General features: G+C 37.4%; 1 protein-coding gene across 4 annotated transcripts in view; it reads left to right on the top strand.

Annotated features, from left to right (window-relative positions):
- Nucleotides 1–27,753, top strand: part of SNCA (synuclein alpha) — a 138,083-nt gene that overhangs the window by 8,951 nt on the left and 101,379 nt on the right. For all 4 annotated transcript variants that reach the window (XM_007184097.3, XM_007184096.3, XM_007184095.3 and 1 more), the window contains exons 3-4: nt 10,022–10,063; nt 20,311–20,453. In XM_007184097.3, the coding sequence (XP_007184159.1) occupies nt 10,022–10,063; nt 20,311–20,453 (185 nt within the window). The remainder of the gene's footprint in view (nt 1–10,021; nt 10,064–20,310; nt 20,454–27,753) is intronic.

The raw sequence follows: 27,753 nt of genomic DNA, 5'->3' as shown, positions 1-27,753 counted from the left end.
ATCTTTTCCTGTAATTGATATCTAGTCTCATAGCGTTGTGGTCGGAAAAGATACTTGATACGATTTCAATTTTCTTAAATTTACCAAGGCTTGATTTGTGACCCAAGATATGATCTATCCTGGAGAATGTTCCATGAGCACTTGAGAAAAATGTGTATTCTGTTGTTTTTGGGTGGAATGTCCTATAAATATCAATTAAGTCCATATTGTTTAATGTATCATTTAAAGCTTGTGTTTCCTTATTTATTTTCATTTTGGATGATCTGTCCATTGGTGAAAGTGGGGTGTTAAAGTCCCCTACTATGATTGTGTTGCTGTCGATTTCCCCTTTTATGGCTGTTAGTATTTGCCTTATGTATTGAGGTGCTCCTATGTTGGGTGCATAAATATTTACAATTGTTATACCTTCCTCTTGGATCGATCCCTTGATCATTATATAGTGTCCTTCTTTGTCTCTTGTAATAGTCTTTATTTTAAAGTCTATTTTGTCTGATATGAGAATTGCTACTCCAGCTTTCTTTTGATTTCCATTTGCATGGAATATCTTTTTCCATCCCCTCACTTTCAGTCTGTATGTGTCTCTAGGTCTGAAGTGGGTCTCTTGTAGACAGCATATATATGGATCTTGTTTTTGTATCCATTCAGCCAGCCTGTGTCTTTTGGTGGGAGCATTTAATCCATTTACATTCAAGGTAATTATCGATATGTATGTTCCTATTCCCATTTTCTTAAATGTATTGGGTTTGTTATTGTAGGTGTTTTCCTTCTCTTGTGTTTCTTGCCTAGAGAATTTCCTTTAGCATTTGTTGTAAAGCTGGTTTGGTGGTGCTGAACTCTCTCAGCTTTTGCTTGTCTGTAAAGGTTTTAATTTCTCCATCGAATCTGAATGAGATCCTTGCTGGGTAGAGTAATCTTGGTTGTAGGTTTTTCTCCTTCATCACTTTAAGTATATCCTGCCACTCCCTTCTGGCTTGCAGAGTTTCTGCTGATAGATCAGATGTTAACCTTATGGGGATTCCCTTGTGTGTTATTTGTTGTTTTTCCCTTGCTGCCTTTAATATGTTTTCCTTATATTTAATTTTTGACAGTTTGATTAATATGTGTCTTGGCGTGTTCCTCCTTGGGTTTATCCTGTATGGGACTCTCTGTGCTTCCAGGACTTGATTAACTATTTCCTTTCCCATATTAGGGAAGTTTTCAACTATAATCTCTTCAAAAATTTTCTCAGTCCCTTTCTTTTCCTCTTCTTCTTCTGGTACCCCTATAATTCGAATGTTGGCGTGTTTAATGTTGTCCCAGAGGTCCCTGAGACTGTCCTCAGTTCTTTTCATTCTTTTTTCTTTATCCTGCTCTGTAGTAGTTATTTCCACCATTTTATCTTCCAGGTCACTTATCCTTTCTTCTGCCTCAGTTATTCTACTATTGATCCCATCTAGAGTATTTTTAATTTCATTTATTGTGTTTTTCATCATTGCTTGGTTCCTCTTTAGTTCTTCTACATCCTTGTTAAATGTTTCTTGCATTTTGTCTATTCTATTTCCAAGATTTTGGATCATCCTTACTATCATTATTCTGAATTCTTTTTCAGGTAGACTACCTATTTCCTCTTCATTTGTTAAGTCCAGTGTGTTTTGAGCCTGCTCCTTCATCTGCTGTGTGTTTTTCTGTCGTCTCATTTTGCCTATCTTACTGTGTTTGGGGTCTCCTTTTCACAGGCTGCAGGTTCGTAGTTCCCGTTGTTTTTGGTATCTGTCCCCAGCGGCTAAGGTTGGTTCAGTGGGTTGTGTAGGCTTCCTGGTGGAGGGAACTAGTGCCTGAGTTCTGGTGGATGAGGCTAGATCTTGTCTTTCTGGTGGGCACGTCCACGTCTGGTGGTGTATTTTGGGGTGTCTGTGGCCTTATTATGATTTTAGGCAGCCTCTCTGCTAATGGATGGGGTTGTGTTCCTGTCTAGCTAGTTGTTTGGCATAGGGTGTCCCACACTGTAGCTTGCTGGTCGTTGAGTGAAGCTGGGTCTTGATGTTGAGATGGAAATCTCTGGGAGATTTTTGCCTTTTGGTATTACGTGGAGCTGGGAGGTCTCTTGTGGACCAGTGTTCTGAAGCTGGCTCTCCCACCTCAGAGGCACGGCCCTGATGCCTGGCTGGAGCACCAAGAGCCTTTCGTCCACACGGCTCAGAGTAAAAGGGAGAAAAAATAGAAAGAAAGAAAGAAAGAGGCTATAATATAGTGAAGTAAAATAAAGCTATTGTAAAGCAAAGCTATACAGACAAAATCTCACCCAGAAGCATTTACATATACACTCACAAAAAAAGGAAAAGGGGAAAAATTAATATCTCCTGCTCCCAGAGTCCACCTCCTGAATTTGGGATGATTCATTGTCTATTCAGGTATTCCACAGATGCAGGTACATCCAGTTGATGGTGGAGATTTAATCCGCTGCTTCTGAGGCTGCTGGGAGAGATTTCCCCTTCTCTTCCCTGTTCGCACAGCTCCTGGGGTTCAGCTTTGGATTTGGACCCGCCTCTGCGTGTAGGTCGCCTGAGGGCGTCTGTTCCCCGCCCAGACAGGACGGGGTTAAAGGAGCAGCTGCTTCGGGGGCTCTGGCTCACCCAGGCCGCAGGGAGGGAGGGGTACAGAGGAGGCGGGGCGAGCCTGCGGCGTCAGAGGCGTTGTGACGTTGCACCAGCGTGAGGCACGCAGTGCGTTCTCCCGGGCAAGTTGTCCCCGGATCACGGGACCCTGGCAGTGGCAGGCTGCACAGGCTACCGGGAGGGGCGGTGTGGAGAGTGACCTGTGCTCACACACAGGCTTTTTGGAGGCGGCAGCAGCAGCCCCAGCGTCTCACGCCCGTCTCTGGGGTCCGTGCTGATCGCCGTGGCTTGCGCCCGTCTCTGGAGTTCGTTTAGGCGGCGCTCTGAATCCCCTCTCCTTGCGCGCAGCGAAACTAAGAGGCAAGAAAAAGTCTCTTGCCTCTTCGGCAGCTGCAGACTTTTTCCCCGGACTCCCTCCCGGCTCGCCGTGGCGCACTAGCCCCTTCAGGCTGTGTTCACGCCGCCAGCCCCAGTCCTCTCCCTGCGATCCGACTGAAGCCCGCGCCTCAGCTCCCATCCCCACCCGCCCCGGCCGGGGAGCAGACAAGCCTCTCGGGCTGGTGAGCGCTGCTCGGCGCCGAGCCTCTGTGCGGGAGTCTCTCCGTTTTTCCCTCTGCGCCCCTGTTGCTGTGGGATCCGCGCTGATCGCCGCGGCTCGCGCCCTTCTCTGGAGTTCGTTTAGGCGGCGCTCTGAATCCTCTCTCCTTGCCCGCCGCGAAACAAAGAGGCAAGAAAAAGTCTCTTGCCTCTTTGGCAGCTGCAGACTTTTTCCCGAACTCCCTCCCGGCTAGCTGTGGTGCGCTAACCCCTTCAGGCTGTGTTCACGCCGCCAACCCCAGTCCTCTCCCTGCGATCTGACCAAAGCCGAGCCTCAGCTCCCAGCCCCGCCCGCCCCGGCGGGTGAGCAGACAAGCCTCTCGGGCTGGTGAGTGCTGGTCGGCACTGCTCCTCCGTGCGGGAACCTCTCCGCTTTGCCCTCCGCACCTCTGTGGCTGCGCTCTCCTCCGTGGCTCCAAAGCTTCCCCCCCTCTGCCACCTGCAGTCTCCGCCCGAGAAGGCTTCCATGTCTTTTAATGGCTCATTTCTTTTTAGTGCCAAATAATATTCTATTGTCTCAATGTATCACAGTTTGTCTATCCATTCACCTTCTGAAGGACATCTGGTTGCTTCCAAGTTTTGGCAATTATGAATAAATCTGCTGTGCAGGTTTTTGTGTGGACCTAAGTTTTCAGCTCGTTTGGGTAAATACCAAGGAGCACAGTTGCTGGGTCATATGGTAAAAATATGTTTAGTTTTTAAAGAAACCATCAAACTGTCTTCTGCAGGGGCTGCACCGTTTTGCATGCCCACCAGCAATTAATGACAGTTCCTGTTGCTCTACTTGCCCAGCAATATTTGATGTTGTCAGTGTTCTGGATTTTGGCCATGCTAATACGTCTGTAGCGGCATCTCATTGTTATTTTAATTTGCATTTCCTTGATGACATAGGATGTGGAGCATCTTTTCAAATGCTTCTCTGCCACCTGCACATCTTGTTTGATGAGGTGTCTGTTAAGATCTTTGGTCCATTTTTTAATCAGGTTATTTGCTTTCTTGTTGATTTTTAAGAGTTCTTTGTCTATTTTGGATAACAGTTCTTTTTCAGATATATCTTTCATGAATATTTTCCTGTCTGTAGATTGTTTTCCCATTCTCTTGACGTTGTCTTTCCAGAAGTTTTTAATTTAAATGAGTTCCAGCTTATTAATGATTTATTTCATGAAGCATGTCTTTGTGGTGTTATAGCTAAAATGTCATTGCCATACTCAAGGTTATGTAGATTTTTTCCTATGTGATCTTCTAGGAGTTTTATAGTTTCACGTTTTACATTTAAGGCTGTGATCTATACTGGGTTTTTTGTTTGTGAAGGGTGTAAAGTTGGTGTATAAAATTATTTTTTGCATGTAGATGTCCAGTTGTTCTAGCACCGTTTGTTTAAAAGACTGTCTTTGCTCCATTTTATTGCCTTTTTTCCTTTGTCAAAACACCATTGATTATATTTATGTCGGTGTATTTCTGGGCTCTCTTTTCTGCTCCCTTGATCTATTTGTTTATTCTTTTACCAATATCACATTGTCTTCATTACTGTAGCTTTATAGTAAGTCTTGAAGTTTGGTAGTGTCAGTCCTCTAATTTTGTTCTTCTTCAATACCATTTTGGCTATTTTTGACCTTTTGCCTCTCCACACAAACTTTAGAATCAGTTTGTCAACATTCACAAAATAACTTGCTAGGATTTTGATTAAGATTACATTGAACTATAACTCAAGTTGGGAAGAGCTGACATCTTGATAATATTGTATCTTTTATCCATGAACATGGAATAGCTAGCTCTCCATTTATATAGTTCTTTGATTTTGTTATCAGAGCGTTGTAGTTTTTCTCATATAGATCTTGTATATATTCTGTTAAATTTATATGCAGGCATTTTATTTTTTTTGGTGCTAATGTTAAATGGTATTGTGTTTTTAATTTCAAATTCTACTTGTTCATTACTGGTAGATAGGAAGGTGATTGACTTTTTAACCTTGTATCCTGCAACCTTTATGTAGTAACTTATTAGCTCCAGGGGATTTTTTTGTTGATTCTTGACATTTTCATTTCTTCTTTCCCAATCTGATACCTTATATTTCCTTGTTTTATTGCATTAGCTAGGGCTTCCTGTACGATGTTGAAAGAAGTGGTGAAAGGGGATATTCTTGCTTTGTTCTTGGTCTTAGTAGGAAAGCTTCTAGTGTCTCACCATGAAATATGATGTTAGCTGTAGGTATTTTGGTAGATATTCTTTATCAAGTTGAGAAAGTTCCCCACTATTTCTAGTTTACTGGAGTTTTTTTAATCACAGATAAGTGTTGGATTTTGTCAAATGCTCTTTCTGCATCTATTAATGTGATCATGTGATTTGTCTTTTTAAGCCTGCTGATGTGATGAATTACTTTATTGACTTTCAAACGCTGAACCAGCCTTTCATACCTATGATACATCCCACTTGACTGTGGTATATAATTCTTTTTATACATTGTTGGGTTTGATTTGTTAATATTTCATTGAGAATTTTTGTAAAGCACACTTTTATATATAGGAGCCATGGTTATTACTGTCAGATAAACTCTGTAACAGAATAATTACTTTGTCAATATATTTTCTTTCTATCATTTCATCCTTCATTACAAGAACTATTATCAATAACTAGCTTGAAAGATTAGAAATGCCTAAGGAAATTTTTCTAATTTCACTTATGGCTGAAGAAGTTTGGCACATGGTTTTCTTAAGCCTCATGAGAAAAGTAACCTCATTCCTTTACAATATTATACTTTTGACAACTATCTTTTAACTAATTGAAGAAACACCATAAGAATCAGTGTTATATTTGTGATTTTTTTCTCCTTTTATGATATCTTTGTACATAAATTTTCAATCAACTTACTTCAATTTAATGGACAAAAAAATTCTCAATCAAATAGCTTAGAAATTATAAATTGAGAGTCAAATTCAAAAGCAAAAAAAAAAAATAGTTCTTTTTATATAATGTCAAGTATTGTAACAGTAAAGGCAAGAAAATGATCTTCAAAACCCTTCCAATGACATTCTGCTCAGTAGGTAGCAGTTGTCAAGACTGTGGATTGATATCAACTCCCAAGTCACAATATGCTTCACATCCACTGTATTCAGATAGTCAACATAACATGCACAAGAGCATAACTGAGTCCTTGCAAAGATTAGGCATTACTCTGACCTTCTCCACTCTGTAGCTTTGTGAAGTCCTGACAGACAAGAGGGGAATGGGTGTGGGCCACCTCAGCTCAGGGAAGCCATCAGATCTAGTGTCCCTTCAGCTGTATCTATTATGAGATCTACTTATCTATCTATCTATCTATCTGTCTATCTATCCATCTATGTTACTAGTCACATAGCCACTTGGCACCTATTTTGTAGCTATATCTTTTCAATTACAGATTACTCATCAATTAAAGGTTAATCATCAATAACATATACTAATGAAGAATTATGACAGCAAAAAAAGGTGATTGGTTTGATGCAAAGCAACCTCATCAAGACTTTCACGTATCTTTAATTCAGGATACATTCCATGATTTAGCCAAAGATCAAATTATCAGTTATAACTGAGGTAGAGAGGAAAGACCACAGGCCAACTATTAAAAATTTCTTTTTACTAGTCATTTTTTGAAATAAGGGGTTCAAGGAGTGGCAGGTGGGTAGTGATAAGAAATATTCTCTTAAATACAGGTTTTTCTCACTTTGCATAGTTCCAGTATACATGAACTTCAGTTACCACAGTCAGTTAAATAAAACCAGTCCCTAACAATACAGTTCAAATTTCTATCACCTCAATACATAAACTGTGAGTTATTACATAAAGTACAAACTTTGCTCCTAGCTCTTTAGCCCACAATCACTACATAAGTAACAGAAACTCATTATGATCCGTGGCCAAATCACATGACTTCTTTCAAAGTTTATTTGTGATCAGTCCGCTGTAACATACAGTGGCTGTATGATCTGTTATTCAGTTCGTACAGACAGCAAAGCCCATAGGTATGTTACCTCCTTGCGTCCCAATGATAAACACAGATGATATTTTACAAAAATTCATGATTGAAAGAGGAAATTGACCAAAGGAGTGAATGTCAGCAAAGAAATGAAGTGAAAAATGCTGAAAGTAAAATTTGAATCAGACATAAATGTATTTGTAGAAGAAATAGCTGACTGTGAGCATGTGGATACTGCTGCCATTCAGGAGACTCTTGATACGCAGCCAGAGGAACTTCTCGAAGGTGAAGGTATCAACATAAATGGAAAATGTGTTTGTGGTGAGTAGGCTGAAGCTGTCCCAGAGGAGGTGGTAGCATGTGAACACCTGACATGAAAGAAACCATCAGAGATACATCATGACGTTAAAAATACAAAAGCTAAGATTTCGGAAACGGACCCAAACTTACGAAGGAGTGTGACAGTTTTCTAAGACCTAGAAAAGATGCTCAGCTCAATATTGAAAGTTATACAATGGGGAGAAGACAAGCACTGTTTAAACCACTCATAAGTTTTTTACAGAGAAATAGAACACTTTTCAATGTTTTAAATTACAGTACACAAAATAAATATTACTTTACTTAGTTTTTAATTTCCCTGTACATTTTTAAATGACTAGAAGAATTTTTAATGTTTTGACAGAAAATTTTAAAGGTCATGGAACAACAGTCATTTCTGTCACTGATGAATCAGAATTTTCCTCATTGATTATTGAGATCACTTTCTATAGCTTCACCTCAGCTTGTGTGCAGTCATTTTATGATTCCACAATACTATGCCAAGTGATCATTGCCTGAAAAATACACACACACACACACACACACACACACACTTCATATTGCATATATGTAAAATACTATCCTGTAACCTTTAACATATTTAACAACTGCACAATTTCATTTATATGAGTTTATGATATGGTGATTTGTCCTGTGTTTTAAACTGAAAATCTCTTTACAAATATTATATAAGAAAAATAATAACAATTATCACTTACTAACTACTGTGTACTAAACACTGTTTTAAGACCTGTACATGTATTATTTGCTTTGATCTTCATGTTGATCGTGTGATGTGTATTTGTTTATTATGTAGTGAAGTGAAGATTTAAATCCAGAAAATCAGAATCCAGAGCTCACTTTCTTAACTACAAGGCTGTATTTCATTTTATGCTGTATATTTATTAGAGGTCCTTAAATACATGCAAATTGGAAGTTCTTAAATATACTTAAATTGCTTTATTAAATGTAGAAACTTAGCTGGACTCTTTTGTACAGTGCAAGTTTAAATATAATGCATGCAAGTTATACTTAATGCCTTATTTATATATTTTTATTAAAAAATTCAATGAAAATTTTCAATATGATCATGTATATTTATTTAAATCATCTTATTGATCATCATATTATTTATATCATTGATATGTACTTCTAAATAAATTTGGAACTAGAAACTGCCTCAGACCAGTGTTTCTCAAATTTGATCCGTGTATTACCTGCATTAGATCATGAGGATTATTAAAAATGCAAATATCTGTACCTGATATTTACTGAATATTGAAACTCTGACTCAATAGTCAACATTTTTTAACCTTGCTTCCACTTAATTGATTCTGCTGCACTCTCCAGTTTAAGAACCAGCTTCTTAGAGATTATTTAATTAATCTTATATATTAATTTTATTGGTAAGGATTTTTATTTGATAAGGAATTGAGGCTCTCTTACCCTTTTTTCCTGTTGTAAAATGTGTTTACAGTTATTTCTAGTATACTCAGTAAGGGTTTATAAGTCAGTGCATTTTTAAACTGAAGATTGGTGACTATCTTAATATCCAAATATAGGTTTAAATCATTTCCAAGTTATTATGTCCTAATTTCCTTACATTCTTCTCTGTCTAATAGAACTACTTTATTTGACTTATAGGGTAGTTTTCAAATGAATCTTCATTTTGTTGTTATTTTCTTCAAAAACATTTTGTGAAAAAGCTGGTATCAATTACACTAAAAAATCCAACATTAAAGGGCTTATGAATAAAATTGTTCACAAACTTAGTTATAATGACACATATTAATAAATTACTTGTGTAAAAGCTTAGTAATGGTCAAGATTTGGGGAAAATTCCTATCTTGCCACTTCTTGAAGCTGGCATTAATCATACTTGAATGATAAAATACTGCATTCCTTCTAAAGGTTTGCCTGGCTTCGTAGGAAATATGGGCTTAGGGTCATAGACCCCTTAATTTGAATGTGGTTGTAGCCAATTATTACCTATGTGATTTTAGGCAAATCATTTAACTTTAATTTGTAATTGCTGCGTATGGAATAAAATGGGCATGATATGAAATGGGTATTACAAAGCTTAAATGAGATGAGATGTAAAATACCTTTTACATAATAGATGTTCAACAAATGTGAATTCCTCCTCTCCCTCCCCCATCTGTTTATGTTTCATGGGTTACCTAATCTCTCTTTTGTATTGTACTTTGGTAGAGCTTCTGCAGTTCTGAATCCAAAATCACCTTCCCACCCAGCCCCAGTGTTATCTCACCATTTTTTTCCCCTTCTGTAAGTTGATGTGTGAAGTGGGACACGGGTTGAAAAGTCATCATCGTGTGCTAAAATCGTAATTGGAAAGTATCCTGTTAGCTTTGCTTTCTTCTACTTGTTGTAGTGATTGCTGGATTTCTTTGTTTTAGATTTTTTGCCCCCCTGAGGATATCTTAACACATGGGCTTCTGAAGATTGAGATACTGTTTTTCCATTAGATGCATTTCAAAGTAGCTCATTAGCAGTAAAGGCGACTTTGAGACTTATGGTTTCAATTTGTTTGTTTTTATAGGATCCAAAACTAAGGAAGGAGTGGTTCATGGTGTGACAACAGGTAAGCTTCGTGGAGCTTATATCCAGGGATGATATTGAAAATATCTAGTAAGCGGTATAGCCCTAGCATTGATCATTCAGAATGTAATTGTAAATAACCACTCTGCCCAGAGAGGAGCATTCTAGGGAACATCAGCTTTGTTTAATCTTGATTTTTTTTTTTTAATCTTTTTTTAAAATCTTGATTCTTTATTAAATATTTTTAAATAGTTTAAGTATTTGTTGTAAATAAATAAAGCACAATGTGTGTAACTGTCAAGAATGATGACTGAATTAACCAGTTTAATTGTTTAATTTATAGTAGTGTAGATTTGAGTATTCAGACCAGCTTAGTGTTCTTGGCAAACCGATAGCATAAATATCATATAAGGATTGCCATTTTCAAGGAATGAATTTAAATTTTCTGTAGTGTATAATGAAATATTCTGACACTACAATATACGAATTATAACATTTCCTTGATGATTCAGAAGACATTTTAGGAAACACCCTTGGGATGATCAGTAAATTACTTATTGTATTTATCTCTGTTTGGCCTAATTTCACCAAGATTCTGAATAAGTCTGTAAGAAGATTACAATAAATGAATAGCAAAAATTATGAAAATTATGGTGGTGATAATGAGGAAGAGGAGGAGGATAATGATAGAAATAGAAAAATCAAGGGAAAAATCACAGTTTAACAACTTTAAAAGCCCACAGACTTGCTGTGATTGAGTTTCATTTTGTACGTACTCCAAGCTTTCTGACAGGTGTGGTAAAACAAGAGATATAATCAGAAATATAATTCATATCATCAGAAAACAGTAAACATAACAAGGCTTCAGAAAAATAACATGCTCCTATTGATAAATTATAAAATAGAAATTGGGAAAATCAAACGGGAATATTAATACAGTATTGTGGTTAAGGCCATAAACACTGGAGCAAGACCTCTTTAGTTCGAATTTCTGCTTACCCCTTACTAGCTGTGTGATTTTTCTGCAAGATTCATAACCTCTATGTGATTCAGTTTCCTCATCTGTAAAAGAATTCAGTGAATGAATATATATAAATACATAGAATACTGAAGGCAAATAGTATATATTATCTAGGTGTTACTTACTATCACTTTATAGTGGATCTATCTTGAGCTACATTTTTGCAGCTAGTGGAGAAAAGTATTTATATGACTATTTTATACATATTTTTGATAAAAAATTAGGGTATAAAATTAAAACAGGGAGTTCCCTGGTGGCCTTGTGGTTAGGATTCCCAAAATCGAGGCTGTGGACTTTGGGAGCAAATGTAGACTTGGGGTTTGCTGTATGCTACTGACTAGTTTTTGATTTTTATGTTTATCTTAGTATAGTTTTTAGCGCTTGTTATCATTGGTGGATTTGTTTATTGGTATGGTTGCTCTCTTTATTTTTTTTTTTACTTTTTAAAAAATTTTAATATTACTTTATATTTTATTTTAATAACTTCATTTTATTTTATTTTATTTTTTTTCTTTCTTTCTTTTTTTTCCCTCCCTTTTCTTCTGAGCCGGGTGGCTGACAGGGTCTTAGTGCTCCGGCCTGGTGTCAGGCCTGAGCCTCTGAGGTGGGAGAGCCGAGTTCAGGACATTGGTCCACCAGAGACCTCCTGGCCCCACGTAATATCAATTGGTGAGAGCTCTCCCAGAGATCTCCATCTCAATGCTAAGACCCAGCTCCATTCAGTGACCAGCAGGCTCCAGTGCTGGACACCCCATGCAAAACAACTAGCAAGACAGGAACACAACCCCACCCATTAGCACAGAGGCTGCCTAAAATCATAATAAGTTCACAGACACCCCAAAACACACCATCAGATGCGGTCCTACCCACCAGAAAGACAAGATCCAGCCTAACCCACCGGAACACAGGCACCAGTCCCCTCCACCAGGTAGCCTACATAAGCCACTGAACCAATCTTACCCACGGGGGGCAGACACCAAAAACAACAGGAACTATGAACCTGTAGCGTGTGAAAAGGAGACCCCAAACACAGTAAGTTAAGCAAAATGAGAAGACAGAGAAATACGCAGCAGATGAAGGAGCAAAGTAAAAACCCACCAGACCAAACAAATGCAGAGGTAATAGGCAGTCTACCTGAAAAAGAATTCAGAGTAATGATAGTAGAGATGATCCAAAATCTTGGAAATAGAATGGAGAAAATACAAGTAATGTTTAATGAGGACCTAGATGAACTAAAGATCAAACAATGATGAACAACACAATAAATGAAATAAAATATTCTCTACAAAGAATCAATAGCAGAATAACTGTGACAGAAGAACGGATAAGTGACCTGGAAGATTAAATAGTAGAAATAACTACCGCAGAGCAGAATAAAGAAAAAAGAATGAAAAGAATTAAAGACAGTCTCAGAGACCTCTGGGACAACATTAAACACACCAACATTCGAACTACAGGGGTCCCAGGAGAAGAAGAGAAAAAGAAAGGGACTGAGACGATATTTGAAGAGATTATAGTTGAAAACTTCCCTAAAATGGGAAAGGAAGTAGTCAATCAAGTCCAGAAAGCGCAGAGAATCCCTGCGCTTTACAGGATAAATCCAAGGAGAAACACGCTGAGACACATACTAATCAAACTATCAAAAATTAAACACAAAGAAAAAATATTAAAAGCAACAAGGGAAAAGCAACAAATAACATAAAAGTGAATCCCCATAAGGTTAACAGCTGATCTTTCAGCAGAAACTCTGCAAGCCAGAAGGGAGTGGCAGAAAATATTTAAGTGATGAAATGGAAAAACATACAACCAACACTACCCAGCAAGGATCTCATTCAGATTCGATGGAGAAATTAAAATTTTACAGACAAGGAAAAGCTAAGAGAATTCAGCACCACCAAACCAACTTTACAGCAAATGCTAAAGGAACTTCTCTAGGCAGGAAACACAAGAGAAGGAAAAGACCTACAATAACAAACGAAAAACGATAAGAAAATGGTAACAGGAACTTGCATATTGAAAACTACCTTATATGTAAATGGATTAAATGCTCAAACAAAAAGACATAGACTGGCTGAATGGATACAAAAACAAGACACGTACATATGCTGTCTACAAGAGACCCACTTCAGACCTAGGGACACCTACAGACTGAAAGTGAGGGGATGGAAAAAGATATTCCATGCAAAATCAAAAGAAAGCTGAAGTAGCAATTCTCACATCAGACAAAATAGACTTTAAAATAAAGACTATTACAAGAGACCAAGAAGGACACTACATAATGATCAAGGGATCAATCCAAGAAGAAGATAGAACAGTTGTAAATATTTATGCAGCCAATATAGGAGCACCTCAATACATAAGGCAAATGCTAACAGCCATAAAAGGGGAAATCGACAGTAACACAATCATAGTAGGGGACTTTAACACCCCACTGTCACCAATGGACAGATCAAAATGAAAAGAAATAAGGAAACACAAGCTTTAAATGACACGTTAAACAAGATGGACTTAATTGATATTTATAGGACATTCCATCCAAAAACAGCAGAGTACACATTCTTCTCAAGTGCTCATGGAACATTCTCCAGGATAGATCATATCTTGGGTCACAAATCAAGCCTTGGTAAATTTAAGAAAATTGAAATCGTATCAAGTATCTTTTCTGACCACAACGCTATGAGACTAGATATCAATTACAGGAAGAAAACTATAAAAAATACAAACACATGGAGGCTAAACAATATGCTATAAATAACCAAGAGACCACTGAAGAAATCAAAGAGGAAGGCAAAAAATACCTAGAAACAAATGACAATGAAAACACAATGACCCAAAACCTATGGGATGAAGCAGAAGCAGTTCTGAGAGGGAAGTTTATAGCAATACAGTCCTTCCTCAAGAAACAAGAAACATCTCAATTAAACAACCTAACCTTACACCTAAAGCAATTAGAGAAAGAAGAACCAAAAAAAAAACCCAAAGTTAGTAGAAGGAAAGAAATCATAAAGATCAGATCAAAAATAAATGAAAAAGATATGAAGGAAACAGTAGCAAAGATCAATAAAACTAAAAGCTGGTTCTTTAAGAAGATCAACAAAATTAATAAACCATTAGACAGACTCATCAAGAAAAAAGGGGAGAAAACTCAAACCAGTAAAATTAGAAATGAAAAAGGAGAAGTAACAACTGAACTGCAGAAACACAAAGGATCATGAGAGATTACTACAAGCAACTATATGCCAATAAAATGGACAACCTGGAAGAAATGGACAAATTCTTAGACAAGCACAACCTTCTGAGACTGAACCAGGAAGAAATAGAAAATATAAACAGACTAATCACAAGCAATGAAATAGATTGTGATTAAAAATCTTCCAACAAACAAAAGCCCAGGACCAGATGGTTTCACAGGCGAATTCTGTCAAACATTTAGAGAAGAGCTAACATCTATCCATCTCAAACTCTTCCAAAATATAGTAGAGGGAGGAACACTGCCAAACTCATTCTTTGAGGCCACCATCACACTGATACCAAAACCAGACAAAGCTGTCACAAAAAAAGAAAACTACAGGCCAATATCACTGATGAACACAGATGCAAAAATCCTCAACAAAATACTAGCAAACAGAATCCAACAGCACATTAGAAGGATCATACACCATGATCAAGTGGGGTTTATCCCAGGAATGCAAGGATTCATCAATATACGCAAATCAATCAATGTGATACACCATATTAACAAATTGAAGGATAAAAACCATATGATAACCTCAATAGATGAAGAAAAAGCTTTTGACAAAATTCAACACCCATTTATGATAAAAACTTTCCAGAAAGTAGGCATAGAGAGAACTTAGCTCAACATAATAAAGGGCATATATGACAAACCCACAGGCAACATCGTTCTCAATGGTGAAAAACTGAAAGCATTTCCACTAAGATCAGGAACAAAACAAGGTTGCTCACTCTCACCACTATCATTCAACATAGTTTTTGGAAGTTTTAGCCACAGCAATCGGAGAAGAAAAAGAAATAAAAGGAATCCAAATTGGAAAAGAAGAAGTAAAACTGTCACTGTTTGCAGATGACATGATACTATACATAGAGGATCCTAAAGATGCCACCAGAAAACTACTAGAGCTAATCAATGAATTTGGTGAAGTAGCAGGAAACAAAATTAATGCACAGAAATCTCTTGCATTCCTATTTTCTAACGACGAATAATCTGAAAGAGATATTAAGGAAACACTCCCATTTACCATTGCAACAAAAAGAACAAAATACCTAGGATTAAACCTACCTAAGGAGACAAAAGACCTGTATGCAGAAAACTATAAGACACTGATGAAAGAAATTAATGATTCAAACAGATGGAGACATATACCATGTTCTTGGATTGGAAGAATCAACATTGTGAAAATGACTCTACTACCCAAAGCAATCTACAGATTCAATGCAATCCATATCAAACTACCAATGGCATTTTTCACAGAACTAGAACAAAATATTTCACAATTTGTATGGAAACACAAAAGACCCCAAATAGCCAAAACAATCTTGAGAAAGAAAAATGGAGCTGGAGGAATCAGGCTCCTGGACTTCTGACTATACTACAAAGCTACAGTAATCAAGACAGTATGGTACTGGCACAAAAACAGAAATATAGATCAATGGAACAAGATAGAAAACCCAGAGATAAACCCACGCACATATGGTCATCTTATTCTTGATAAAGAAGGCAAGCATATACAATGGAGAAAAGACAGCCTCTTCAATAAGTGTTGCTGGGAAAACTGGACAGCTACATGTAAAAGAAGGAAATTACAACACTCCCTAACACCATACAGAAAAATAAACTCCAAATGGCTTAAAGACCTAAATGTAAGGCCAGACACTATAAAATTCTTAGAGGAAAACATAGGCAGAACACTCTATGACATAAATCACAGCAAGATCCTTTTTGACCCACCGCCTAGAGAAATGAAAATAAAACAAAAATAAAAATGGGACCTAATGAAACTTAAAAGCTTTTGTACAGCAAAGGAAACCATAAACAAGACAAAAAGACAACCCTCATAATGGGAGAAAATATTTGCAAATGAAACAACTGACAAAGGATTAATCTCCAAAATATACAGGTAGCTCATGCAGCTCAATATCAAAAAAACAAACAACCCAATCCAAAAACGGGCAGAAGACTTAAATCGACATTTCTCCAAAGAAGATATACAGATTGTCAACAAACACATGAAAGGATGCTAAACATCACTAATCATTAGAGAAATGCAAATCAAAACTACAATGAGGTATCACCTCACACCGGTCAGAATGGCCATCATCAAAAAATCTACAAACAATACATGCTGGAGAGGGTGTGGAGAAGAGGGAACCCTCTTGCACTGTTGGTGGGAATGTAAATTGATACAGCCACTATGGAGAACAGTATGGAGGTTCGTTACAAAACTAAAAATAGAACTCCCATGCAACCCAGCAATCCCACTACTGGGCATATACCCTGAGAAAACCATAATTCAAAAAGAGTCATGTACCACATTGTTCATTACAGAACTATTTACAATAGCCAGGACATGGAAGCAACCTAAGTGTCCATCGACAGATGAATGGATAAAGGAGATGTGGCACATATATACAATGGAATATTACTCAGCCATAAAAAGAAATGAAATTGAATTATTTGTAGTGAGGTGGATGGACCTAGAGTCTGTCATACAGAGTGAAGTAAGTCAGAAAGAGAAAAACAAATACTGTATGCTAACACATATATATGGAATCTAAAAAGAATGGTTCTGAAGAACCTCGGGGCAGGACAGAAATAAAGACGCCGACCTCAAGAATGGACTTGAGGACACGGGGAGCGAGAAGGGTAAGCTAGGATGAAGTGAGAGAGTGGCATGGACATATATACACTACCAAATGTAAAATAGATAGCTAGTGGGAAGTAGCCGCATAGCACAGGGAGATCAGCTCTGTGCTTTGTGACCACCTAGAGGAGTGGGATAGGGAGGGTGGGAGGGAGACGCAAGAGGGAGGAGATATGGGGATATATGTATATGTATAGCTGATTCACTTTTTTATACAGCAGAAACTAACACAACATTGTAAAGCAATTATACTCCAATAAAGGTGTTAAAAAAATTAAGTTAATCATCAAATAAAAAAAAAAGTATTCAGCTTAGGTTTGCTCTGTTGCAATCCAAGATATATATAAACTGCCCTCTAGGGACCTTCTCTAAATGGGATGTTATGAAGTATGATTTTTGTAAGAAATGGATATCAGACAGTTGTAGACTATGCTGTATGAAGGGAGCCTATGTATAGTAACAGCTTTCCATTTTAATAGTTGAAAGAGAATCCATGTGGTTGAGAAAGCAGATAAGCACGTTTCAAGGTTCAGAGCCTGTGGTAAAAATTAAAGAATACAACTAATACTACCATCTAATGGAGACTGTGGTGATGCGCTGCAAGGATAACTGTTGACAAAGTCAGAATTTTCGAGTCTTCTCCAGAATGACAAAATGTAAACATGGGTTTTGGGGTTCGTGTGTGTATGTGTACACGCACGCACGTATGTGCATGCTGGAGGTGGAGAGACATACTGGGCAAGGAACAATTATGGTGCAAAACAACAGTTCAGTAGTAAAGATATGCCTAAAATTTTATGGGATCACAGGAGGAGGAACAAGGACATTTGTTGGGAGGAGAGGTTTTTAACATGGAGGTTGACATTTGAGGTGGCTTTTAACAAAGGAGTTCAAGGTCAGTGAATAATCCACTAGATAAATCAAGTCCTACAGCAGTCTTTTAAAATGTGTCTATCATTGCTTTATGTAAACTCTGCCATTTTGTAATGTAACTAATTTACTTATTCTTACAGTGATAAAATCTAATAAAATTATTATGAAGTACAAAGTGCATTTTACTGTGCAGTTTATGTGCATTAAAAAAGTGTATATGTATGTAAATCTAGAATTATAAAAATAAACTTTCGTGGCTGGCAGAAACATGAGTCTGTAAAAAGATCAAAATTTATATTTGTCTTTGTGATTTTGTAACAAGAAATGTTCATTTTCAAGTAAAATTTTCTATTCATGTTCTTAGAAAAGAAAAAAATGAAAACTTAAAGCCCATAATTCACTATTTTTAAAGCATCAACATTCTGTAAATGTTTAAAAACATGAGATTTCCAGTACAGCTTTTCACCGGCATTTAAACTGAACTTTGCATTGAAAATAGCCATGACTAGTTAGCAAGCATCAACCATATCACCTGTTGTGAACTCGTCCTGGTTTTAGACTCTAGGGTCACTTCTGCTTCCCCACATTGCCTAGACTGAGGAGTGAGACTCTTTGTCCGTACAGACCTCTTCAGCTTCCTTGACCTACATAGTGTTTTCAGAACCCAGTTGTTTTGTCCACACGATTACTGTTTAATCATTGGCCTCTCCCAACTGGTGACATGAAATCTGTACAGTAATCATGTGACTAGCCCATAACACTTAACAGCTAACGTAGTGCAACTCATCGGATTCCTCAGAAAAGATGGCAAACATTACATAGATAAAGGTAAGAATGCAAGACCCAGGCTTTATGAGTATAAATGTTATAAAGTTTAGGTGAAGGGTTGTTTTGTTTCTCTCTTGACCTTGAAATTGTTAACAGTGCAGAATCTCATCTTTTACCTCTTTTTCATAAAACTCTTCATTTAATTGAAACAAACTTTTTAATTGCAACTTCCTTTATTATTTGTATGGAGGTAATATAGAAAGATTAAATCAACAGTTATATCAGATATAGTCTTAGAGAATTTTTGATGTGAGATTAAATCTCTTCTAAGTCTAATCCCAAACTGTTTATACCCTCTTAAAATTTTAACTTATTTTTAAAAACCTGCTGAATCACCATATATATATATATATAATTTTTTAAAATAAATTTATTTATTTATTTATTTATTTATTTTTGACTGCATTGGGTCTTTGTTGCTGCGCACAGGCTTTCTCTAGTTGTGGCAAGCAGGGGCTACTCTTCATTGCGGTGTGTGGACTTCTCATTGCGGTGGCTTCTCTTGTTGTGGAGCACGGGCTCTAGGCGCACAGGCTTCAGTAGTTGTGGCATGTAGGCTCAGTAGTGGTGGCTCGCAGGCTCTAGAACGCAGGCTCAGTAGCTGTGGCGCACGGGCTTAGTTGCTCCGCGGCATGTGGGATCTTCCCGGACCAGGGCTCGAACCCGTGTCCCCTGCATTGGCAGGTGGATTCTTAACCACTGTGCCACCAGGGAAGTCCCCATATTATATATATATATTTTTTTAATTATTTATTTATTTATTTATTTTTGGCTGTGTTGGGTCTTCGTTTCTGTGCGAGGGCTTTCTCTAGTTGTGGCAAGTGGGGGCCACTCTTCATCGCAGTGCGCGGGCCTCTCACTGTCGCGGCCTCTCTTGTTGTGGAGCACAGGCTCCAGACGCGCAGGCTCAGTAGTTGTGGCTCACGGGCCTAGTTGCTCCGCGGCATGTGGGATCTTCCCAGACCAGGGCTCGAACCCGTGTCCCCTGCATTAGCAGGCAGATTCTCAACCACTGCGCCACCAGGGAAGCCCCCTATATTATATTTTTTTAATGAAAAGAACTTGTAAGTGTGCTCAACAAACCATTTCATTTTCATACTTAATGTCTAGCTCTTTTGTTCCCATTAAAATGGTTGAAAATCAATCTCATCACTAAAACCCCTTCTGTTTCAACTACCTGATGTTTCATAAAAGGATCAAAGTTCCTTCCTAATCTTCCCTTACTCTTGTTTATTTCTGACGTGTGAGAGCTGTGACTTAGAAGGTGTGATGAAACAAACATGCTGAGTGAGATCAAAGAATTGGCATTGAAATTGAAATAAAGAAATAAATTTCATGCTAAGTTTGATACAACTGCCCCTGTAAGCATTGCTTTCTGTAAACTTTCCTTAATAAAAAGTAAACCAAACTGAAATTGCTTGTGGTTCTAAATTTGTGATCATTTAGCTTGAAACACCACTTAATATCTGCATGATTACAACAGACTATCTTAGCAAAGATTCTATTGATATGTTTGGCTAAGCCACGCTCACTTAGAAATCTCGGTAGCTTTTATTTCTTCTGACTCTTTAGTTATCTACGTGTGCAAATATAGGCCTTTAGAAGTTGATGTCTAGTGGAAATGAAATTATTTTAAGTGGCGATCGGTCCATCATCCCTTAATCTGTCATTCTTGATTTATTCCAGTGGCTGAGAAGACCAAAGAGCAAGTGACAAATGTTGGAGAGGCAGTGGTGACAGGGGTGACTGCAGTAGCACAGAAGACAGTGGAAGGAGCAGGGAGCATTGCAGCTGCCACTGGCTTTGGCAAAAAGGATCAGCTGGGCAAGGTATGGCTGTGTACATTTTTTTGTTTTATATGTAAGCTTGTGGATCGCGGTGAGTTTTCAGGCAAGGCGCTAGGCAGGAATAAGATGCTTACTTGTGGGAGGGCTGACTGACCTTCCCTTATAAAAATGTACTATCTTTATATGTGTGTTCTTTTTGGAGGTATTCACCCAGATAAATGCCATGAAAATTGTACAATAATCATGATTGTTTTATTTTCTGGAAAAAAGTTAATGAAATGGACAGTTTAACAAATGCCCGAAAGAACAGTGACATTCAGAAAGAATGGGTGCTTTTATGTTAGCTATGAATCTTGGAATTTCCCTTTGTTGGAATATAGCAAATGCTTTGTGCCCAATCCCTAAATGTTCAAAAATGAAGATCTTTCACTTGATTTCTTTATAGTGACATCATCTCTTATTAAAGGGCAGATTTGCTTATTACATAACAGTTCATTGCCAAATATATGTCTGTGGAAACTGAGAGACTTAAACTACATTACCAACCAGAGATCCTTGTTTTGGGGTGGTTTTTAAATTCTCAGAAGAATTCTGACTTTGCCTTTCTTGACAAATGTGAGACTCTAGGAAGATTATTCAATAGTTATTATGACTTTCATTTTAAACAAGTAAGCAATAGAAAATGAAGTGTCAACTGGAAGATGAAATTTTACAAATTTCCTGACCACAGCAGCAGAATGATTCTTTTTTTAACTGAAGTGTAGTTGATTTACAATGCTGTGGCAATCTCTGCTGTACGGCAGAGTGACTCAGTTATATCCATAAATACATTCTTTTTTAATCCTCTTTTCCATTATGGTTTATCCCAAGAGATTGGATATAGTTCCCTGTGCTATACAGTAGGACCTTGTTGTTTATCCATTCTTAATGCGATAGTTTTCACTTACCAACCCCAGACTCCTAGTGCATCCCTCTCCCTCCCCACCTCTCCCTTGGCAACCACAAGTCTGTTCTCTATGTCTGTGAGTTTGTTTCTGTTTTGTAGATGGGTTCATTCGTGCCATATTTTACATTCCACATATAAGTGATATCATATGGTATTTGTCTTTCTCTTTCTGACTTACTTCACTTAGTATGATAATCTCTAGTTACATCCATGTTGCTGCAAATGGCATTATTTCGTTCTTTTTTATGACAGAGTAGTATTCCATTGTATATAGGTACCACGTCTTCTTTATCCATTCATCTGTTGATGGACATTTAGGTTGTTTCCATGTTTTGGCTGTGGTGAAGAGTGCTGTTATGAATATAGGGGTGCATGTAATATTTTTGAATTATAATTTTGTCTGGGTATATGCCCAGGAGTGGGATTGCTGGATCATATGGTCATTCTATTTTTAGTTTTCTGAGGAACCTCCACACTGTTTTCCATAGTGGCTGCACCAACTTACATTCCCACCAACAGTGTAGGAGGGTTCCCTTTTCTCCACACCCTCTCCAGCATTTGTTATTTGTAGACTTTTTAATGATGGCCATTCTGGCTGGTGTAAGGTGATACCTCATTATAGTTTTGATTTGCATTTCTCTAATAATTAGTGATGTAGAGCATCTTTTCATGTGCCTACTGGCCATAGATCTTCTTTGGAGAAATGACTATTAAGGTCTTCTGCCCATTTTTTGATTGGGTTGTTTGTTTTTTGTTGTTGTTCTTGAGTTGTATGAGCTGTTTTTATATTTTGGAGATTAAACCGTTGTCAGTAGTATGATTAGCAGCAGAATGAGTTTTGCTTTTTCCCTGCCAAAGTGCCTCCTTGCTATTCCTCGAACACATCAAGCATACCCTTGCCTTGACTCTTCCCACTGTCTGGAAAGCTCTTCCCCAAGATTATACCTTTGCCTCACTCCCTCATCTCCTCAGGTCTTCACTCATCAACACCTTCTCAGTGAGGCCTACTCTGACCTATTTAAAATTGGAACCATTCTCCTCATCTCTGGTATTCCTAATTTCCCTATTCTTTCTTTTTTTATTTTTTTGGCCAAAGCATTTATCACCTTTAAAAATAATAGCTAACTTATTTTTATGCATATCGTTTATTTTATTTCTCCCGTTCTGAAATGTAAGCACCATGAAAGTAGAAGATATTAGTTTGTTCACTGATATTTCACAAGTGTCTAGAAGAGTGCCCTGACACATAGGAGACAATTAAGGAATATTTATTACATTAAGAAGGAAAAGAAGGAAGGAAATCAGTGATAAGCAGAGTGACTTGTATTTCTGTGTCTTTAGTAAATATCTGTGTACTATAGCAACCATGGCTCTTCAACCACCCAAAAATTATCATCAAAATGTTTTGGAATAGATATCCTGAAAGCTATAACAAAGTATCTTTATTTGCTGACAGACTACACTGGATTGTTTCCACTCCATGTAATCCTATGTAGCAGGCCTACCTTGATGGATCATTAAAATGTCAATAAAAAGGAAGGACTGAAAACCTGTGACATATTGAGATATTATCACATGTAGTTACATTGTCTGGGACAATTGATGCTACCTCTGGAAAACTGGACTGGGCTTCCAGTGAAGTTCTTCAGCTAATACTTGAATGTATGGTTGATGATAGCAGTATTCCTTTGTACAGACTATGCTTTTCAAACTATCTTATTACTCATGCTAATAATTATACTAATTCCTGTTTCCATCTGAAATTATAATTCTATGTACAGCTTTATTCCATTTCCAAAGTTCAGAGGGACCCTCAGATTTTAGCACAAAGGCAGTTAATGTGTTTTGTGTCCCAGATCCTTGCCAACATAATAGAAACTATGGACCCTCTTCCCAGAAAAATGTACACTCACATACACACACCAAAGGGCTTAGTGGGATCATGGAAGCCCATCAACAGACAGAGCCCATGATTTAGATCAGTTTCCTGATTGTACAAATGAGGAAATTTACAGAGAGGAAGTAAGCAGTCCAAGGTCACATAGCCAATTGTAATAGACTGGATACCAGCAGTGCTTTTCCATCTACTAATGTCATTTCTCCAACCCCTTCGTCAAAATTTACCTTCCTTTTGGTTTTTCATAAGTGAAATTTGGACAACCAGGTTTAACTGGGAAAATTCTTTACTTCAGAATATTAAGAAACCAGGGAAACATGTACCGTCTGCATCTCACCCTCATTTAAGGCGTACAATGTGAATTGCAAATAAGGCATGAAAATGTTTCATTTCTTACAAAATTGGGCTTGCTTTTTACCTTTCTAAAAATATTGCTCTTTATTTTAATGTTTTTTAAAGCAGAAATCTAAATGATGTGACAAAATTAACCATTTGGAGATATTTCTCTTACGGGTACTTGTAGGGTCTTACAAATTTCTAATATGAAAATGAAGCCATAAACCTAGAAATTACAGCGTAGCTGTAGCAAAAAAAAAATTGAACTGGGAGTTTAAATGGCTGATTTTCATCCCTGCTCTGTCACGAACAGGCTAAATGACCTTTTGAAGATCTCATAAGACTCTTTCTTGTATAATGAGGGATATACTAGAAAATTGTTAAATCCCAATTTAGCAATAAAGTTCTGAGTTTCTGTAATAATTCAAGGAGGATGCTACTAAACTTTCATTTTGGCCACATCTACGGGATGCCAAAAATTCCCGAATTTAAACAAAATTGTTGAATTTGTTCGTTATGAAATTTGAAATAATTTAATCCTTCAAACTCTTATCAAAGTGATGCTGGTGAATGGAAATAAGCACTTTATTTGTTGCTTTAACCACTTGTTAGTGACCCCCATTTTGACACTCATTATTCATTGAAGAAATAATGCTTGCTGTGTGCCAGAAACCTTGCTAGATATTGAGGTTAAAATGATGAGAAAACCATACAGTTTTTCTCTTCGTTGTGCTTATAGTCTAGTGACAGAAATCAGTAGTAATCATCTAATCACCACACAGTAAATGTGTAGTTATAAACTGTGATAAATGCAATGGAGTACACAATGCCAAGAATATCTAACTAGAGACCTGACCCAGCTACTGCAGGGTAAGGGTGAGGGGGAGGGCAATACAAAGGCTTCCCTGGGGAAGTGATGTTTGAACTGAGATCCAAAAAATGACTAGCAATTTTCAGAAGTGAGAGTTAGAGGAAAAGCATTCCAGGCAAAAGCATCAGCAAGAGGAAATCTAATGTGGTAGGAGGGGAGCATGGCAAATCAAAGAGGACAGCTGGGACCAGAGAAAATAAGGATGTAGCCGGGTCACGTCACAGTTGGCCATGATAAAAATATTGTTCTTTGTTCTAAAAATAAAGGAACCTATTAAAGCATTTTAAACACTTAATCTGGATGTCAGGTTATAAATTTGCCTGTGGAAATGATGTCTCTGCCTGTAGGGTGGGAAACAGATTAAAAAGAGGAAAGAGAGGAAACCAGGGACCAGTTAGTGGGCTATGATAGAAAGAGGAGATGATTGTGAATACCAAGGTGTTGGTCAGGGAAAAAGAAAGAAATGGATTAATTCAAAGACTACACAGGAAGTAATATCAGCGAGATTCAGTGATGCATTTCACACGGCTTGGTGGAAGAGGAATGTGATAAGCAGGGCTACTAGTGTTGAAGTGGCTTAGTGGCTGTGCCGTTCTCTTGGTCATTGGTTTCTCCCTTTGAATATCAGGAACACTGCAAAAGGACTGGCTGCTTTGGTGTTCAGCCCGCATGTCATTTGAGGGTATTTGGCCCATCATTCCCAGATTGATGAGGGGACAAATCTTCCTTCCTTTCTCCCTCCCTCCCTTCCTTCCTCCCTTCCTCCCTTCCTCCCTCCCTTCCTTCCTTCCTTCCTGCCTTTCTCCCTCCCTTCCTTCCTTCCTTCTTTCCTTCCTTCCTTCCTTCTTTCTTTCTTTCTTTCTTTCTTTCTTTCTTTCTTTCTTTCTTTCTTTCTTTCTTTTTCTTTCTTTCCCTCTTTCTCTTTCTCTTTCTCTTTCCCTTCCTCCCTCCCTCCCTCCCTTTCCTTTCTCTTTTCTTTCTTTCCTGCCTTTTGTGTTTTCTTGTGTTTTTTTTAAACCAAGAGCTCTAGTACTCATTTTTATTTTTCTCTTTCTGTTTGCTAAATTCATCTCTTCGGGAATGCTTGTTCTGGTGTACTCATCTCTTTTTGATGAGAGGTATGACCACAGATACCTAAGTGTTTTTGTGAATTTGATCATATGAATGAAGCCACCCTTAGTAATAATTTCTAAATATAAGATACTAGATTAAAGGACAAATAAGATGTCCCGAATTTTAAGAATTTTTTGTAATCAAGTATTATTAGCTTCTTTATTTAATACATCAGAATAATACATCTACTGATCTCTGTTTTCACCTATGTACACACAAGAGGTTACCAGCCATACAATTCATTTCCTGAAGCTCATTCACCTGATTAGCACAGTAGAAACAAGCTACAAATGCATTGGCAGAGGTATTCAAGTTTTAAGTTCAAACAAACAGTGATGTTATATAAATAAAATTTATGTTTCCCACTTCTATTGAGAACAAATGATCTTCTTGTACCAAGAATATTATAAAAGAAAGGCATTTGAGTAAGAGTTATTATGTAGTGCGTCTGTGTTTACAATATACAGCAGTTCACTACGGCATTTGCTCCATTCCAACCCCTCAATGGTGCTCTGCATGTGTTTGCTGCTCAAATAAATCCTTACTGAATACATGAGCATCTCTTTAATGCTATCTGGAATGCCCTAGAACAGTTGGATCCTCGGTGTCCCTGAGGTTTATATTTTTGTAATTTTCTGCACATGTGGAGAGTGAAAGCTCTGAATAAGCTATAAAGCCACTGCCTGACAAATAGTACAGCAGTCAACTTCATTATCACATCCCATTTAGGCACTGCCCTATCTACATGGAGATGAATAGGTTTTATGGAGGAAATAAGCTTGAAATATTTATGGCCTCAGATACTTGAAATATTCAGGTTTCATCTGTTTATTTTTTTCTTCAGAATCGTAATAAAGTTCCTAAACAGTGCCATTTTGGAAAAATTAGATCATATTATAAACAATTTTTAATATCCCCAGCACAGTTACCCAGAAAATATTGATGTCAAATGTATAGAAGCATGCATAATCTGTAATCCTGCCTTAATTTGTAAGAGGATAGCTCACCAAATGTGTGCTAGGTGACTAAAACAAAGCAGAAATGAAAAATTTCCGATTTGACATTGTGATCTATAACATTTAAGTGTCCTTATTTCCTTTGACTTACCAGAGCTATTGTGTTTAGCTTGATGCAAATTTATTTTTAAACACTTGAGTGTTACGGACCTTCTAATTAAATGATTAATCAGATGATGAATGTTGGCATCAGCTAGCTCATTTGATGCTGATTTCACAAATAAGCCAAAGGTCACAGGTAACCTTTCAGATTTCTTTGAAGAAGCATACACATATCACGGACGTGATCTTAATATTGTTTATAAGAAGGTAATAAGAGATGTCAATATTAGTGAAGTATTTTAATTTACAGTAAACTTTTTCCTTTAATATTTATTAATGATTGATACAATGTATTTTCTCAAATAATTAGAAGTTTGAGTCTTGCCTTGTGCTTGACCTTAGAACATAACCAACATGACTGTTAGTTGTATTTAAACCTAAACTAAAACTTCTGAGGCACAATGCTCTGCCTGATTTGTGTTTGTGGTGGAAGCAGTGTATATGGCTAATATCATTGTAATCTTAGATGAAAGCATAATGTGGTAAATAAAGAAAAAAATGAATTGACCTAGTTGATTTGTTTCAAAATGAATATGATCAGTAATAGTTTGCAGTGTGGTATGTAAAAGTCAATATTCTATACTCGTATGAAAGTCTACTAGTGTTACGTAAACTGTTTCCACTAAGAAACTCGTCTATTATGATGGGATTTCTGTGTATCTAATAATATTTCATTGGGTTCAGGATGGATGAATCATGATTCTTAATGACCCTTAATCTTGTAAGGTTGTAAGTAGGAAAGCACCCTATAATTATATATAAGATTGTAAGGGACATAGGCTTACGGATAAATTTTCATTAAAATTCAATAGCATTCAGTCATTTAATGGGTACTTTGTATGTGCTGATGCCCAGCTGGGCACTATGGGGAATACAAAGGCGAATAACACGTGAATGGCTCCTGCCTTCAGGAAATGTGCAATCCAGGCAGGCGACCGATGTATTTACCCCTGGGAAGAACGAGCATCTCTGGTCTTTGAGAACATGTATTTGTAACAAGTGTATAGCCATTATAGGGAAAAAAATGCTTTCTGTTAGAAATGAGAGAGACTTATCCTCTC

The sequence above is a fragment of the Balaenoptera acutorostrata genome, chromosome 5 (genome assembly GCF_949987535.1).
Source record: "Balaenoptera acutorostrata chromosome 5, mBalAcu1.1, whole genome shotgun sequence".
NCBI classification, from domain to species: domain Eukaryota; kingdom Metazoa; phylum Chordata; class Mammalia; order Artiodactyla; family Balaenopteridae; genus Balaenoptera; species Balaenoptera acutorostrata.
The sequence above is the reverse complement of the archived record's forward strand: the minus strand, read 5'-3'. Positions and strand labels throughout refer to the sequence as shown.